At 39.2% G+C, this 14514-nt stretch overlaps 1 protein-coding gene across 1 annotated transcript; it reads left to right on the top strand.

The window, feature by feature from the left end:
* The first annotated feature begins 2178 nt into the window (after positions 1–2178).
* LOC140302441 (ephrin-B2a-like) lies at positions 2179–10018 on the top strand. Its single transcript, XM_072381265.1, has 5 exons — positions 2179–2522; positions 3297–3580; positions 4601–4693; positions 8061–8168; positions 9097–10018. The coding sequence occupies exons 1-5, from the start codon at positions 2416–2418 to the stop codon at positions 9486–9488; spliced, it is 984 nt and encodes a 327-aa protein (XP_072237366.1). The 5' UTR covers positions 2179–2415; the 3' UTR covers positions 9489–10018.
* Positions 10019–14514: the final 4496 nt, after the last annotated feature.

Genomic DNA, 14514 nt, shown 5'->3' with positions numbered 1-14514 from the left:
AAAATGCAACGAACATTATGTCAGTGGTATTTCTAATCAAAAGACACAAATTAACTGCAAAACACTGATAGGGAGACTTTTTCCTGGTTAATGCATTCAGAGTAAACACAAGAAACTTGTGTTACAAAAGAAAATGGACCAGACTAAGTGAATAATTCCCTATAATCCTTATATAGACCAGTGAGCAGTGCTGACCACCATATCATTGGGGTCATCAGGTGGGAACCTCCTTTCATCAGTGTTTCGTCTAGTTGGGCCAGCGACATCTCCAGAAGGCTATACAGTGATCACTGGCGTCCCAGAGTCACTCCCTAATGCCAGCCATCACTGCTCCTCACACCACAACCACAAGCTACCCCAGCCTCTCACCAACTGCACACCAGTCACCAGTGGGGTGGTGATACAAACCCTGGTTCATGTAGGGCGTAATGAAAGTATAGAGGGTGCCAGAGGTGGAGGCACAACAAGACACACTAGCAGATTCAGCAGATAAACTCACCTGAACAGTCCTACAATCACTAAAAATGCCAGCAAAAACAAGGCCATACAGGCTAACTCACCTAAAATGGCCGCCTTGTTTCAAAAGGCTCACATGGGCCACAACCTCTACTTAAAGGGGAACTCTGGTATTTTTAAACCTTGACCTTATTTCTGGCTTGAAATATGTTCATCTACTCACCAAGAGCAGTTTGGTGAAAGTCGGCGTCCTTCGGAAGATATTTAGATTCCTCGAGATCCATATAACGGAGCGAACGGGGCATAGACGATGCAGCCTCTAAATAAGGCATTATCTGTCTTTATTTCACCAATACTTTAAGACGAATGAATGAATGAACGCGTACTATAGCTCTGTTAGTTCATAGATGCGATGCTGTTGTTATTGGCGGCTTTTGGGGGCTTATAGAGGGCTTTCTACACACTCGTCACCTAGCCACTTCCTAATGTAAAAGCTAACTAATCTTTCCATTTTTTCTGCAACAGATAATGGAATCTCATACACACACCACAGTGGCCACATCAACTGTGGAAACAATCCAAACTGCAAACATCACAGCTTCAACTTTCCTGGAAGCCCTGATTTATCTATCTATTTATCTATCTATTAACTGCACTGCCTGCTCTCCGTTACTCAAGTCTGCTTGATACCACCTACTTAAACTCTTTACTGCCTTTTCCCTAATTATTGGAATTTTTCTTCATCTATTACAAACTTTCTATCACTTAATTTCCCTCTACTTATTAAGATACTTATAGACTTACTAGGTTTGATACCAGCCCACTTTAGATTTTTATCAAGTCTCTTAAGTATACTCTTCATACATGGCACTGTTGTAGTCACCAACTTTATTTCATCCATGTAGGCCCTAATTGGTGTAAGGACATGCCATCCTGATGTCTCTCTCCACCTACAACCCACTTGGAAGCTCTAATAATTATGCATAATTTACCTTTTGATTCGTTGGATACATTTTCTGATATGTAGGTTAAATAAGTGTTTCTTTGCTTATTTATTTCTTAAACTACTAAATGCACCAATCATTTCTCCTCTCCTCTCTTGCTCTGAATTTGCTTACCTCGCTGTAAAAAAATAAAAAATAAAAAATGAAGCTGATATAACTGACTTAAGATCTATTTCTTTGTATAGATGACCGACTTTATATCAAAATATAGAGGCAGAGTAGAAAGGAATAATTAAAATGAACTGCAGTACTAATGAATAATAATGTGAAATAATCATTAATAGAATAGAAGATTAGTTTTCAAAGCTTTCAAAAACAACTTAATCAACATGCAAAAGATTAATATGACTTTGTCTATCAAAGCCATTTTCTTTCAGTGAAATTTTCAGTTTGTTTATTTTTAGACCTTTAATTTGTTATTTTAAAAAACAACATATGGGTAAAGCGACCGACTTGTGCACGTTATACAAGCAGTTTTTTGTTCAAACTTTGAGCCTTTAGTAAAATGTGATAAAAGAAAGTTGTAGTCTTTAAGAAAATAAAACCAATCTCACATTTTCGACAAGATAGATCAATGAAGCTTTTAAAAAAACTTGATCTGAGAATGTTAATGTCAAGAAATTGACCGAATGCATGTGCCCACCCACTCTCCCACGCACTAGCCTGTATATAGGCGGACCGGTCAGTCAGCTGATGACTAAAACACTCCACACAGTCTCTGTCCTCGGTGCGCGGATTTCGTCACACGGATGATTTTCTTGCCAATTACGCGCAATGTGGAAAATTTCATCCAACTGCAGGAAGGAGACTCGCAAGTTGGTGGGATTTGACTCCGGGATGTATCCTCCGCGCACACCTGGAGCCACCGGAGACATGCAGAGGCAACAGATTCCACACAGTTTTCACTCCCTTTTATGATACGCAGCTGCAGTGTACCTGCGATTTTAATCCTGTGATGGAAATAAGCGCACGGAGGTGCGGTGCCGTCTTCCTGCTGGCCGTCGTTTGCTCGTGTCGTGCTGCCACACTAGAGTCCATCCACTGGAGCAGCTTCAATGCAAAGTAGGTAGATAGGCAAAATTTGTGATAATAGGAACTCATTTTTTTACTGTTCTGCTGCTTTGTCTCTGCACTGTCACCTAACTCATAAAGATATGTTGCAAGACAAGGGCTGAAGTTTTCATAAAGGTACTTCATATCACCGCTGTAGCAAAAGCCCTAAATGTTAATGAATGACAACTTGGATTAAGGTTTCATCAATATCACATTTTCTTGCTCCAGTATCTCGAGTGTATGGATTTCCTGCCTTTTTCGTTTTATGAAAAACTTGACAGCTTTCTTATTATACTTTCAGTTAATCAATAAATTATTATGATGTATATAATGTTGGAAAACAGTCATCATAAAGTGATGAAGAGGCCCAGAGGCATCGATAAACTGGCAATTTGATACTGCGATTCCATTGTTAGAGCAGCAAGATTTTTGCTTAAATTAACATGAAGCTCAGCTCACTCCAAACTTGTTGCAGAGTAATTCTGCTTAAAGCTGAAACTCTTTGATTTCTGGGCTGCTGGTCAGATAAACACACAATTTGACACATCACCCTCTCTGCTTTTTTAATCTTGGGAAGGGCATTTTGCCTCATTTTCTGACTTGACTCTTGGGGAAAAAAATGGAAATTTTAAACAAGAAGGTCTTCTCCTGTCGATGTTAAAAGTTAAATGCACTACCATTTATTAGTTTAAGCAAAGAATTGTATATTGATGCTTCAGTCTGCATTTTAAAGGTAAATTTTCCTCAAATTTGTTCTCTCTTCTCTCACCCTCCTACACACAGATTTACTCCTGGTCAGGGTTTGGTGCTCTATCCTCAGATAGGGGACAAAATGGACATTGTGTGTCCCCGGGCTGACGCTTCCACCGGAGGAAGGGAGGAGTTCTACAAAGTCTACCTGGTCTCCCGGAGTCAGATGGAGAGCTGTGCTGTGGACAAAACGGACACACCCCTGCTGAACTGTGACAAGCCTTACCAGGATGTAAAGTTCACATTCAAGTTTCAGGAGTTCAGCCCCAACCTCTGGGGTCTGGAGTTCCTCAAGGGGAGGGACTATTATATCACCAGTGAGTTAGTCTGTGCAAGACCTACCTGCACAAAAGCATCTGCATGCCTTGCACATGAGTCGATGTGACACTAAAATCACGAGCTGCTGATTCCTACAGGTGGAATGGCATTTGAATCAGTGCGAGCAACTGTTTCCTTTTATCGTTCCTCTGGGTAGAGAGGAGGCCATCATCTTCAACTCCCTCTCAGTTTGTCAGTTTGCATGAGAATCAAAGGACGTGTCCTCATTATTGGACCGCTGTCGGTTAAACCAGCATCTTAGTGGCAAGTGATGCATGAGATAGAGAGCAAGTCTGACCATGTAGCCTCGCCCACTTCTCCACGGTCTGACAGCGCACTTCGCTCTGGCAGGCCAGTGTGATTCCAAGGGCTTACATGCCCCAAATCACACAAGGCTTTTACAGCATCAGGCAGATTTGATGGGAGCTTTCACTGCAACGTGGCTTGTAGCCTGTGAAATGTTATCTGACCTAAATGCTGCTAACAAGTCTATATTTGTGTGAGTGACAGGGGTGAATCAGAGTTCTTGGGGTGTGTGTTTGCAACTGAGTTTTTGAATGGAAGTTTAGTTTCTGCAATGAGAGTTGTGTCTTAGAAACAGGCTGAAATGTGAAATATCTTTTATTCATTTAATTTTTTATGCCAAGGCTGCATGTAGAGCTGAAATCATTAGTCAGTTCATTGGTTAGTCGATTCAATGAGAAGATTACACTGAGCTTCCAGTTTATGAGGTGCACCTTGCTGAAAGTAATGCAGTCCAACACTACAGCTTTGCAATAAATCTTCTTTTTGCTAACACTGTTTTAGAGATTTATTTGGGACATTTTGATGGAACACAAATGAAGAATTATTTAGGGCAGCCCTGTAGCATTGAGATTTGTTCAAATGTGCGATTATCTTCATGCTTTTTAACGCTACAAAAACTGCAAAGAAATCCTAATGATACAACACGTTGCCTAATAATCATGTATAATGCTGATTGCACATAAATTAATTTGTCCCCTCTGTCTGGCTATCAGCCACGTCCACAGGCTCTCTGAAAGGTCTGGATAATACCAGTGGAGGGGCATGTAGGACCAAATCCATGCGGCTGGTGCTGAGAGTCGGCCAGAGTAAGCACAGTGTGTTTGTATTTGCCTGTAAAGCTGGTGGATGAAGAGACTCACATGGACACAGCTTTGTGACAAACGCTGCTGAAGGAGCAAAAACAACTGTTGTCTCGCTCAAAATGTCATTCGCGTAATGCAATAATATCTTCTCTTTTTGAATTAAGTGGTCAGATAATCTGATCATCCGGTCATTCTCTTGAAGAGAGATTGCCGTTATAAATAACTGTATCTGAAATCCCTTTATACAAACCACCAGCAGCTTAAAGCCATCAGTATTATCCTGCAAGCGATCATCTGAAATGGCAGTCAATACCCCCCCCACCTGCACACACATCCATATACTATCATCAGAATAGCCAAAAGTCCAGTTTTATCATTTAATCCTCTTAATACATATATTAAATTTTGATGAAACTTGCATACATATTATTTCCTTCTTTACTGTAAATGTCTTGAGGATGAATCACTGTGGAAGGAATTATTCACAAACCAGATTTGCCAGATAAGGAAACGTATATGTGACGAAGAACACCTTTATTCAAGTGGTTTTATTAGTGTGCAATTAACAACACGTAATCAGATGTCAGAATTTATTTACCATTTCTGTATGTTTTTCTATCTAAGGACCAAAGCATTTTTTTTCTAGAGTCTATATATATTTTTACCTCAGAACTTTGAAATGTTATTAATATAAATTATTAATTTATTCAGCATTAGAGATGAAAAATCCGCATTTTGTATGTTTCTCATGCTGATCATAACTGAAAGCATAGAGCTGTTTTCCTGCCGTGTTTACAAACATTTCAGGCATAAACAAGCCTCCTACAGGAAAAGAACATTTGGATAACTCAGATTTGGTTGTAATCTTGTTTGAATCTCTACATATATTGAAAATCATGTCAATCAGTTTGGAAGTCGCTGTTGTTGCATCAGATTTGGATGAACTGGTTGTGCGTTTAAAACGCAAACGTGCTCATGTCCAGTGGTTATTCAGTACATTCATACAAAATGTGAGCTGAGGAAATTTAGATGAAGGCCAGTGGTGAATTAATGATCATGTTCTGAAGCGAACTTAAAAGACTCCAGCTTTAAGTGAGCTAGTTGCATGGCTTACAGTGGGGCATGCAGAAATGATGATTAATGTGTGCTGTCCTTACAAATCTATAAATTAGATTAAAGGAGAGCATTTCATTTTAGTTTATTTTCTCCTTATTCAAAGGTCATGATATAGATTTTTGCTTTTAGCTGGTCAGACAGATGTACACACTATTTTTATGCGTGATGTTATGCTGTGATTTTTGTTGTCTTTTATGGAAGCTTGCAAATTGTCTCTAACGATCCTTTTTGCTCCTCTTTAAAAAGCATTATTTTGAAGCTGAAAATACAAATAAGCAGTTGTATACATACTATAAATAAGAAACACAAGTTAAACCCTGATATGATGCGTTCAATGGAAGCATTTGAAACAAATCTAATTAAACTATCAAATCTAGTTTTGTTATAGTACCAGAACAAGTTAGGAGTATTCATCCATGTTTGCGCAAGAACCTAAAGCCCTTTTCACTCTGTTCAAAAAGCCCACTAACACTTGATAATGTCTGGCTTTTTCAGGCAGTTGTAAAGTGTTTAACCAGAAATCAGTTCCACATACGGTCTTCTGAAGAAGAAAACAACACATTGCTATACACCCTTTTTGGAGTTTGAGCAAAACAACAGTATAAAGTGACTATACAGTATTTCTTGAGCCACCGCTCATTTCTTTAAATATTTCCATGAAAACAGAAAATAGGTGCAGCGTTTTAAATACAATATATACAGCAAAAAAAAAGAGTTTGCAATTCCAATGAGCTGTAAAAAATAGATTTCGTATGACCACCTTTGTTTTCTTCAACATGGTCTGAACCCTCTTATACAAGCTCTCTTGTATTTTCCTGTAGCAGTCATTTGGCATACCTGCCTTTTCACCCTGTTTCCCCCCCTTAAAAAAGGCTTCTTGACAGTCACCCTTCCATGCAGAGCATTTCTGATGAGGATTCAGTACACAATAGATGCATCAACTAAGTGTCCAAATCCACCTTTCAGGTCCTGTGTCCGGTATTTGTGGATTATTTCTTATTTCTTCTTCAAGGTCATCACTTTCTGATGCTGTTTGTCTGCTGTGGATTATTTTTTTTACTCCTGACGCATCCTCTTTTGTCCTCTCCTTGTCCAGTTTCCTCACATTTTCTCAGGACACACTGCATGCCATTCTGAGACATACCGATTTCTCAGCTAACAACTCTTTGAGAATCACCTTGTTGGTGTAGAAATACCGTTTTATGTCGGCCAACCTGTGTTATCTTTTGCACTTTTTGGAACTTAAAAATGGGAACAAACTATGCGTATTTGTCACAGGCTGCTGGGTCATTCCAATTAGATTACTTGCTTAATTGTCCGTAATATGTACACACAACACTGGTCCATCCTTTTCTTTAGGGGGCTTTTTAAGCTTGAATGTTTGCTAGGTCAGTGTTGAGTGGCTTAACAAAAAAAACAACAACAAAAAAACACATTCCTCTGAAAATGGTCAGGTACAACGACTGGACTGAAAGAAGTAAAATGTCAAAAAGAAAATCTTTGAAATACTTTTAGAAAGTCCGAATAACCATTGCTTAAGACCATTTAAAAAATTTGAAAAGATGATGGCACAAGACTTTTGCATAATACTGTATTTCACTATATGTCCTACGATATATCATTTAGTAGTATAACATAGAAGTACCTCAGTGTACTTTTTTATGATCCAGCATTGCTTACTTTCCTCCACTGTCCCGCTCAGAATCAAAGAATCACACACTAAATGCTCTCATTTGTTATCATTTTGTTAGAGTTGGTGACACTCCCGCAGAGCTACAACAGAAAAAAGAAATGGTGCTGTGCTCGTCCTGCAATTCCATTTGGAGATACCCCGGGGGAAAAAAACACAAAAGGCTGCATGCAGTCAAATGTTATGTGCAACTGCAGAAGGTGGAAAAAATGAACATGTTACTGATCATTTTTCCAGTCAAGAAAATTGAAAGTCACACTTGTGACTGAAAACAGAACTAATTGTGGCCTGATAAGGCTAGAAAATGTTTTCTGAAGCATTTTTTACCAGAATGACTGTTGGTGAAAAATTGATGAAAAAAAAAAAGGAAAAGGAGGCTTCTTTTGATTTGATTCTGAGTGGCTGGAGTGAAACAGTGATGACTCAATAAACTTCATTATAGTTTCAATGATGTTTATTGACTCATTACATGACATAAGCCCACCTACACTCCTCTACTTCTGCAGTGAAGCTGTGGAATGGTGTGCCTTTACTAATAACCACAAGTCGTATTTTATATTCCAGATGCTTCAGAACCACTTTCAACACTTCAGGAGTCTCCGACCAGATTCCCACCCACACCACCAAAGTCCAAGGCCAAGGACGCCTCCACGACGGAAAAAGATAAAAAAAGTAAAGCTGGCACGAAGACAAAACAAATGTATTGTATGGAGAAGTGAAGCAAACAGTAATTAAGCAGTTGCCTGTTTACTTGCATACATACAGTCATCAGCGTAGAAAGCCCTGTAGTTAATCTTATTTCTTTAAAGTAATGAGCGGTTTTCTGTTGAACAAAAACTGAACTGGTTTATGTTGACCGCCACATTTATGACTAAATTTGGGCTAAATAGGAGCAAAGCCTTTAATATTTCAAGGTTTGAAAAAATACCAAGCTGAGAAATCTTGAACATTTCTGAAAATTACAAATGTTACATTCGATCATTATTATCTTTAAATCTTAAAAACTATCCCTCGATGAAATAGTCAAACTCATTTGCAAATGTGCACATTTAAACAAAAAATATGTTTGTATTTGACACAAGAGGTCTCCTTTACTGAGAATGTTTCCATATCTCAGACCATAAAAGAGCATAGATGACAAACCATTCTGTAGGCGCATGTTGAGATTGTTCTGTCATCTGTTTTCTTACACTGGAGAGAAAGAATGATACACTGAAATATATTTCAAGGTGCTGTAAACATTATATGCCAAAGCTAAGAAGTATAGTAAAATATACTGTATTATATAGACTAACGTATTCCTTTAAGTAGGAAAAAAAATCTGAGTTTCAGCTCAAGTGTGTGAACGTTTGGCTTCACTTTGGGAAGTCTATGGACCTGACTCCCATTCTTTGACATTTTAAGAATCTGCAAACAGAATTAAAAGAATGAAGAAGAAATTGAAAAACATCCCAAACACTTGAAGAAAGTGTTTGTGATGACGAAACTTGCTGTGGCACATATTGACTGTGTCATAACAAGCCAAACTATTTGTTAAATCTGTCTGACGTGTCCCAGTTTACATGTTTATCTCCCTCGTTTCTTGCGCGTCTCGTTACAGTTTCGGCCTCGGACACTGGACAAACAAACCCGAGCAGCAGCGGCTCTGCGCCAGGAATCTTTGTGTGGGTCATCTCTGGCTGTGTGATCCTCCTCCTGGTCATCATAATTCTGCTGGTAGTACTGTGGAGGTACCATCAGCGTCGCTGCATCCCTGACAGGCAGCAGCAGTCTGCCTCTGTGTCCCTCAACACTTTGGCTGTGCCAAAGCGGGACAGCATCAGCAGCGACAACAACGGCTCAGACCGCAGCGACGTTGTCTTCCCTCTGCGGGCCTCCGACAGCATGATCTGCCGTCACTATGAGCGCGTGAGCGGCGACTATGGGCCCCCCGTGTACATAGTTCAGGAAATAATGCCCCAGAGCCCTACCAACATCTACTACAAAGTCTAATGCTTGCTGCTTTAATGACAGTCCTATACTCAGCAGTGGTAATCATACATTTCAGGTAAAGTGTGAAGAAATGTGAGAAGCCTGTGTGAGAACTGTGTTGTCCTGTCCTCATACTTTTAACAGACAGATGCCTGTATTATTGTGTAGTCACACTGCAGCAAGTGAACAAAATCCTGAAGCCTTTTGGTTTCTTGAGTGAAGAGACAATCTGAGCGGAATCTGGTGTCATAACAAATCACTCAGTAGATGTGCTCAGTTTGTTTTGTGAGACATGCTTGGGCGGGTGCAACAAATTTATTTATAGGAAAATCACCGTTTTCTTGCTGTCGCCACATGTGACAGCTTTAAATGTACAGCAATTTGTTTAATTCATTTATAAATGAGGTGAGAAAAGATTAATGTTGCCCTCCAGTGCACTACAATTACAGATTTTTCACCTCTAAACGGTATAAATTTTGTCCAAAACGCTGTGACGTGAAATGAAAATCATGAACCTGTGGTTTTTATTAAACTGAAACAGTATCACATGATCCACAATCAGCCTTTCTGATCCATTAAGCTCCAACTTTAAAGATATATGTATAACAGTGTTTCGACTATTTTGATTTGCTGCGGCTGTGTACATCCAGGTCAGTTCTCTGTCTGCATTCCAAAACTAAGATGTGTAACAGGGAGAAAAGTGAAAGACACAGAAAATGAACTGAAGATAATTGGAAATTAAACTTTGAATCAGAATAGAGATAAAAGGATGCTCCCTCAGTGCTCCTCGTGGTTACAAAATTACTAAGCAGCCCAGTCCATGATGAATTCAAGCAATGATAGATTGTAGCAGCACAACGTATTTATCTATTGTAAGACCACATTGGTCCTGCTCAGTCGTCACAGCCACTTCTTTATATTTAAAAGGGCTTTCAGATGGTTATATTTGGTGCATGTGTTAGCTGAACAAGTTCTCTGAATGTTTTTTTGGGGGGGGTGGGAGGGGGCAGAATGCACTTCTAATAGTGCTATAAGGATAGCTGTTGTCACACCACGATGTCGATGCTTTAAACTCTGTTTAATTTAGTTTATTTAAAAAAGTGAGGAGTTGCGTGGTATATCTTTTTATGTCTCCAAATTCTACAGTTATGATTCACACTGTTAAGAGCACAATATCAAACAAATGTAAATGTTATTATGCAAAAGAGCAAAACATGAAATCGAGTCTCTAAATTTTCCTCGAGCTGTGTTGAGTCGCCTGCTTTCCTTGCAGGTCGACAAATTTGGGCGGTTCCACCTACAAGCTCTCCGACGATCAGCAAAAGTGAAGAAGAACCTGGTTATGAAAACAAAAAAAAAGATGAGAAAACTAAGCATTTAATTGTCTCTCAGTCTCTCCGGTGGCGCCTTGCGAGGCACTCATGGGTGAACGTGTTTCATGCTCTTTCAGCCACATCATGCCGCACATTTTCAACCTGTCAACTTCCATGAGCTTCCTCTCCACCAGGGACACTGTTGCTTCTGACAGCAAGATGCCAGATGAGAGGATCTTCAGGACATGTGCTCTGTGCGCTGAACTCAGCTAAGATCTAACAGCCCCTGTGCAAAAACAAAGGTTGACTGACTTTTTTAAAATGAAGTGTCTTGAGTTTTTTTTTCTGACAAAACTTGGAACGTGGATCATGTCTTACTCTCCACATTGCCCTTCTTTTCTTTTTGGTCTGATACATGTGCTGTAATAAAGAGCTGCAGCTGAGATGCGTGGACGGCCTCGTTCTTATCCTGCAGCAAAATGTAATTCCCCCTCTGGCGATAGATGTATTAAAAATAATTGAAAATGTATCAAATATGACTTCATTACTACTTTCTGTAATTGACTTCTTTATTAGACCTGTCTATTTGCCACCAGTCTGAACTGCACACTATTTTCAGTGGGGATTACTCTATTCTATTATGACTATACAATCAAAAATATTTGATCTCATGCTTTGAAGGACTCCTTCTTTTGGTTTCTTTCCGCTCAGCAACATCAAAACACAAATTAACTTCCGATTCTAAAACCCTTCAGAGTGTGTTCGTTGTCTGTGTTTATGTGAGTGTGTCTTCCCACCCCCTCGCTGGAAGTGAACCGAGCTCCTGTGAGATGTTTTTGTCCTATGTGAAGCTTCACATCTGAATGGGCCATGGCCTGGCGAGGTGAGTTCAGTTGACCTGGGGGTCATGCTGAGACAATGGTAGCCATGCTTCTATAGGAAGAACAAAACAGAGACCCCCAGGCTCATGGCCCCTGATGTGGGAGGGGCTTAGATGTGGTGGGCCATTTTAGAAAAAAGGGGCAGAAGTAGTGTTGCGGAGGTGTTCTGGATATCAAGTACAGGTCTGAATAGGACAAGTACTGCCTGTGTGGTGGTTGTGCTTTTCCCTTTAATCAGGGAAGTCTCAGTGTTGCGTTGTAGTGCTGAAATATCAAAACAGTCTCAAGCCTAAATGTGTTACCGCCTGTATATGTGACTATTTCCTTGGCTCTGTTTCCAGACTGATATAAAGTGTGGATAGTGTCCATAATGCTCTTGCATTTGATACCTGCTCTGCTGATTGAATCTTTTACATTGCTTGTGCAGAGAGCATGGAGCTTGAAGCAGAGGGGGAGGTCAAAGAAGGAGAGCTGTAAGCTTTTATCTGACCCCATGGGACGTTGTGAAGTCCACAACCTCTCTGTGTCCACCCACCCCCCACCTCACTTCCATATGCAGAGGAACTACTGGCTTTGTGTGGGGGGTTGGGGGTCATGACTGAGCGCTCCCACTCCCACAGTGTGCCCAGAGGAGTAGAGAAGAGCGGCTATTCTAGTGTTGTCCAGTTATTGGTTAGTCAGAAGAAGGAGGATGAAAGCTGAGATAAAACAAGCGCCGCTTGATAAAGTGGGTGGAATATTTCTGTCTGACCAAGTTTAGTGTACAAAACATCAGCATATACCACATAAGTTGAAGTGTTAAACCCACTGTTGGCTGCTGGGCACGACCTCTTCTTTTCTTCTGAAGCTTTGTGGTTTGCAACACAAGCCAGTTTCAAACATCAGAAACTCAAGTGATAGGGAAGTAAGTGTTTCCTATTACAGTTGAAAACCATCATGCCTTTATATTATTTAGTTTAATAGTTCCCTCTGCTGGCCAGCTCATATACTGTGTTATGTTCAGATGTGTTTGGAACAATTTGAATAATTCAACATGTTTCACCAGAGAAAACCTGGAGCTGCAGATGGTGTGTTCCGCTATAGATGTGCTACCATCAGCATTTCTGCACCAAAGCAATTCAAAATCTGAGTGAGATACAAATTAACAACGCGCTGTTGTACTTACTTTGCGTTTCGGCAACAACATGGAGTTGTTCACCAGACCTCACTTATATTCTTATCTACCATGTCATTCAGTTTAATGAGGGGGAACGTTGAATGAAATTGGATGCAGGTTGAAGGCATTAGCCCTAGTTTCTTTGTTATGAAACTACAGTGTGCTTGGTGTCCATGAAGAACAATTCTATTGTCATTTATCCAGCTGTCTTTACATATCTTTGTTGTGAACAAAGACATCATTGGAGAGAGTTTTTTCTCTCTCTTTCTTAAAGCTACACATGAGTCCCACCGAAAGCGTTTGGTTTTAGAAGAAGGGCCTCTCTTTAGGTCTACTCTGTCGAAGTGATTGTGGAACAGAGAAAGAAAAAAGTAATGGGAAAAATGATTGTTTAAATGAAGCCATATTAGAAGGTTTAAAGGGGAACTATCCCTTTGGTGGAACTGCTGAAATGTCATTATTACGCATTTTGTTTTAGAAAGTTAATGCGTTTTAATTCATGAAATGTGACTACCAACTACTACAGTTGAAGTTATAGAGCAAAAACATCATAATAATCTCCTCTGTAACACAGATCAAGAACAAGCAAAAATAATGTATATACTGAAAATATCTCCAGTTTGCAAGTACATTATTTGAATCCTTTTACATCGTTTTCTGTGCCATTTGTGGCTTTATATTGTTTCAAGGTCAAAATGTTTAAAAATGTAAGTGAGGCGTAATACTTGAGTTACCCATTGTGCTGATCTCAGATGAATTGGAATTTACTTTAACAGGTAAAATGGCTTAATCTGCCGAAGGAGCTAAATTAAACCTTGTGTCATCACTATTATAAATATATGAGAAAACAGAAAAAACCAATAAGGTTTAGAAGCTCATAGACAACACATTTCACGTAAATGTCACAGTGACTTTCAATTTCTGAAACGCAGAGAAGCAGGAATTATTTGAAACAATTCTTCCATTTCTACTGTTAAATTAAAATGTTTAAAATGTTTCCTGTTGCTGATGAAGAAAAGCTGAGGAGTTGTGGTTTGGTTGGTCATTCTCTAAAACGTCCAGCCGGTTTGTCGTACATATGAGAACAAAGAAAGACCGAAGAATGAATATACTGTACTCTCTCAAAGCAAGTATTTAGTTTTCATGTGGTGATACATCCTTTGATCCATAAAATATAGAATTGTACAGGCCAGTATTAATGGCTGCTTGAGTGAGTTAAAAACTGTTTTATAAGTTTTCAATATTTCTTATCTGTACCTTTTTTAAAACTATTCTTCATTTATACTCTGCTTGATTTACCATCACATGGATTGTTCATATCAGCTGATTTAAACCAGCTGCTGAAGTTGCTTTCTTTGTAAAAATAAAACTGTTTAAGCATTTTTTTTTTGTGGAAGTTTTGCTGAAATGCTTCTGTTTAGATGCAAACCTGCCTCTGGTTGTTTGTGACAAAAAATGTTGGTATAAAGAGTTTAACAATGAACAGCTTATTGCCAAAAGTAAAGTGCAATCTAAATAGTTTATTAATTGTTTTATTGCGAAGCCTGTAAAAACATATATATATTACTTTTATTTTGCAGTTTGAGTGCATAAATGTCTGGATTTTAAGGTGTTATTTAATCAGTTTATTTACTGCAGGCATTAACTCTGGAGCAAACTGAATAAAATAAAAATAAAAAATCACACAAAATGGTTAT

The sequence above is a fragment of the Leuresthes tenuis genome, unplaced genomic scaffold (assembly GCF_036924035.1).
Source record: "Leuresthes tenuis unplaced genomic scaffold, fLeuTen1.0.hap1 SCAF_2, whole genome shotgun sequence".
Lineage (NCBI taxonomy): Eukaryota > Metazoa > Chordata > Actinopteri > Atheriniformes > Atherinopsidae > Leuresthes > Leuresthes tenuis.
Note: the sequence above shows the minus strand (reverse complement) of the source record. Positions and strands in the feature narration are given on the sequence as shown.

Excerpts from the sequence above, each read along its gene's own strand:
- LOC140302441 (XM_072381265.1), top strand. The coding sequence starts at position 2,416 with ATGGAAATAAGCGCACGGAGGTGCGGTGCCGTCTTCCTGCTGGCCGTC. Across the intron at positions 3,581-4,600 it reads GAGGGACTATTATATCACCA|CCACGTCCACAGGCTCTCTG; the intron begins GTGAGTTAGTCT and ends TCTGGCTATCAG. Across the intron at positions 8,169-9,096 it reads GACGGAAAAAGATAAAAAAA|TTTCGGCCTCGGACACTGGA; the intron begins GTAAAGCTGGCA and ends GTCTCGTTACAG.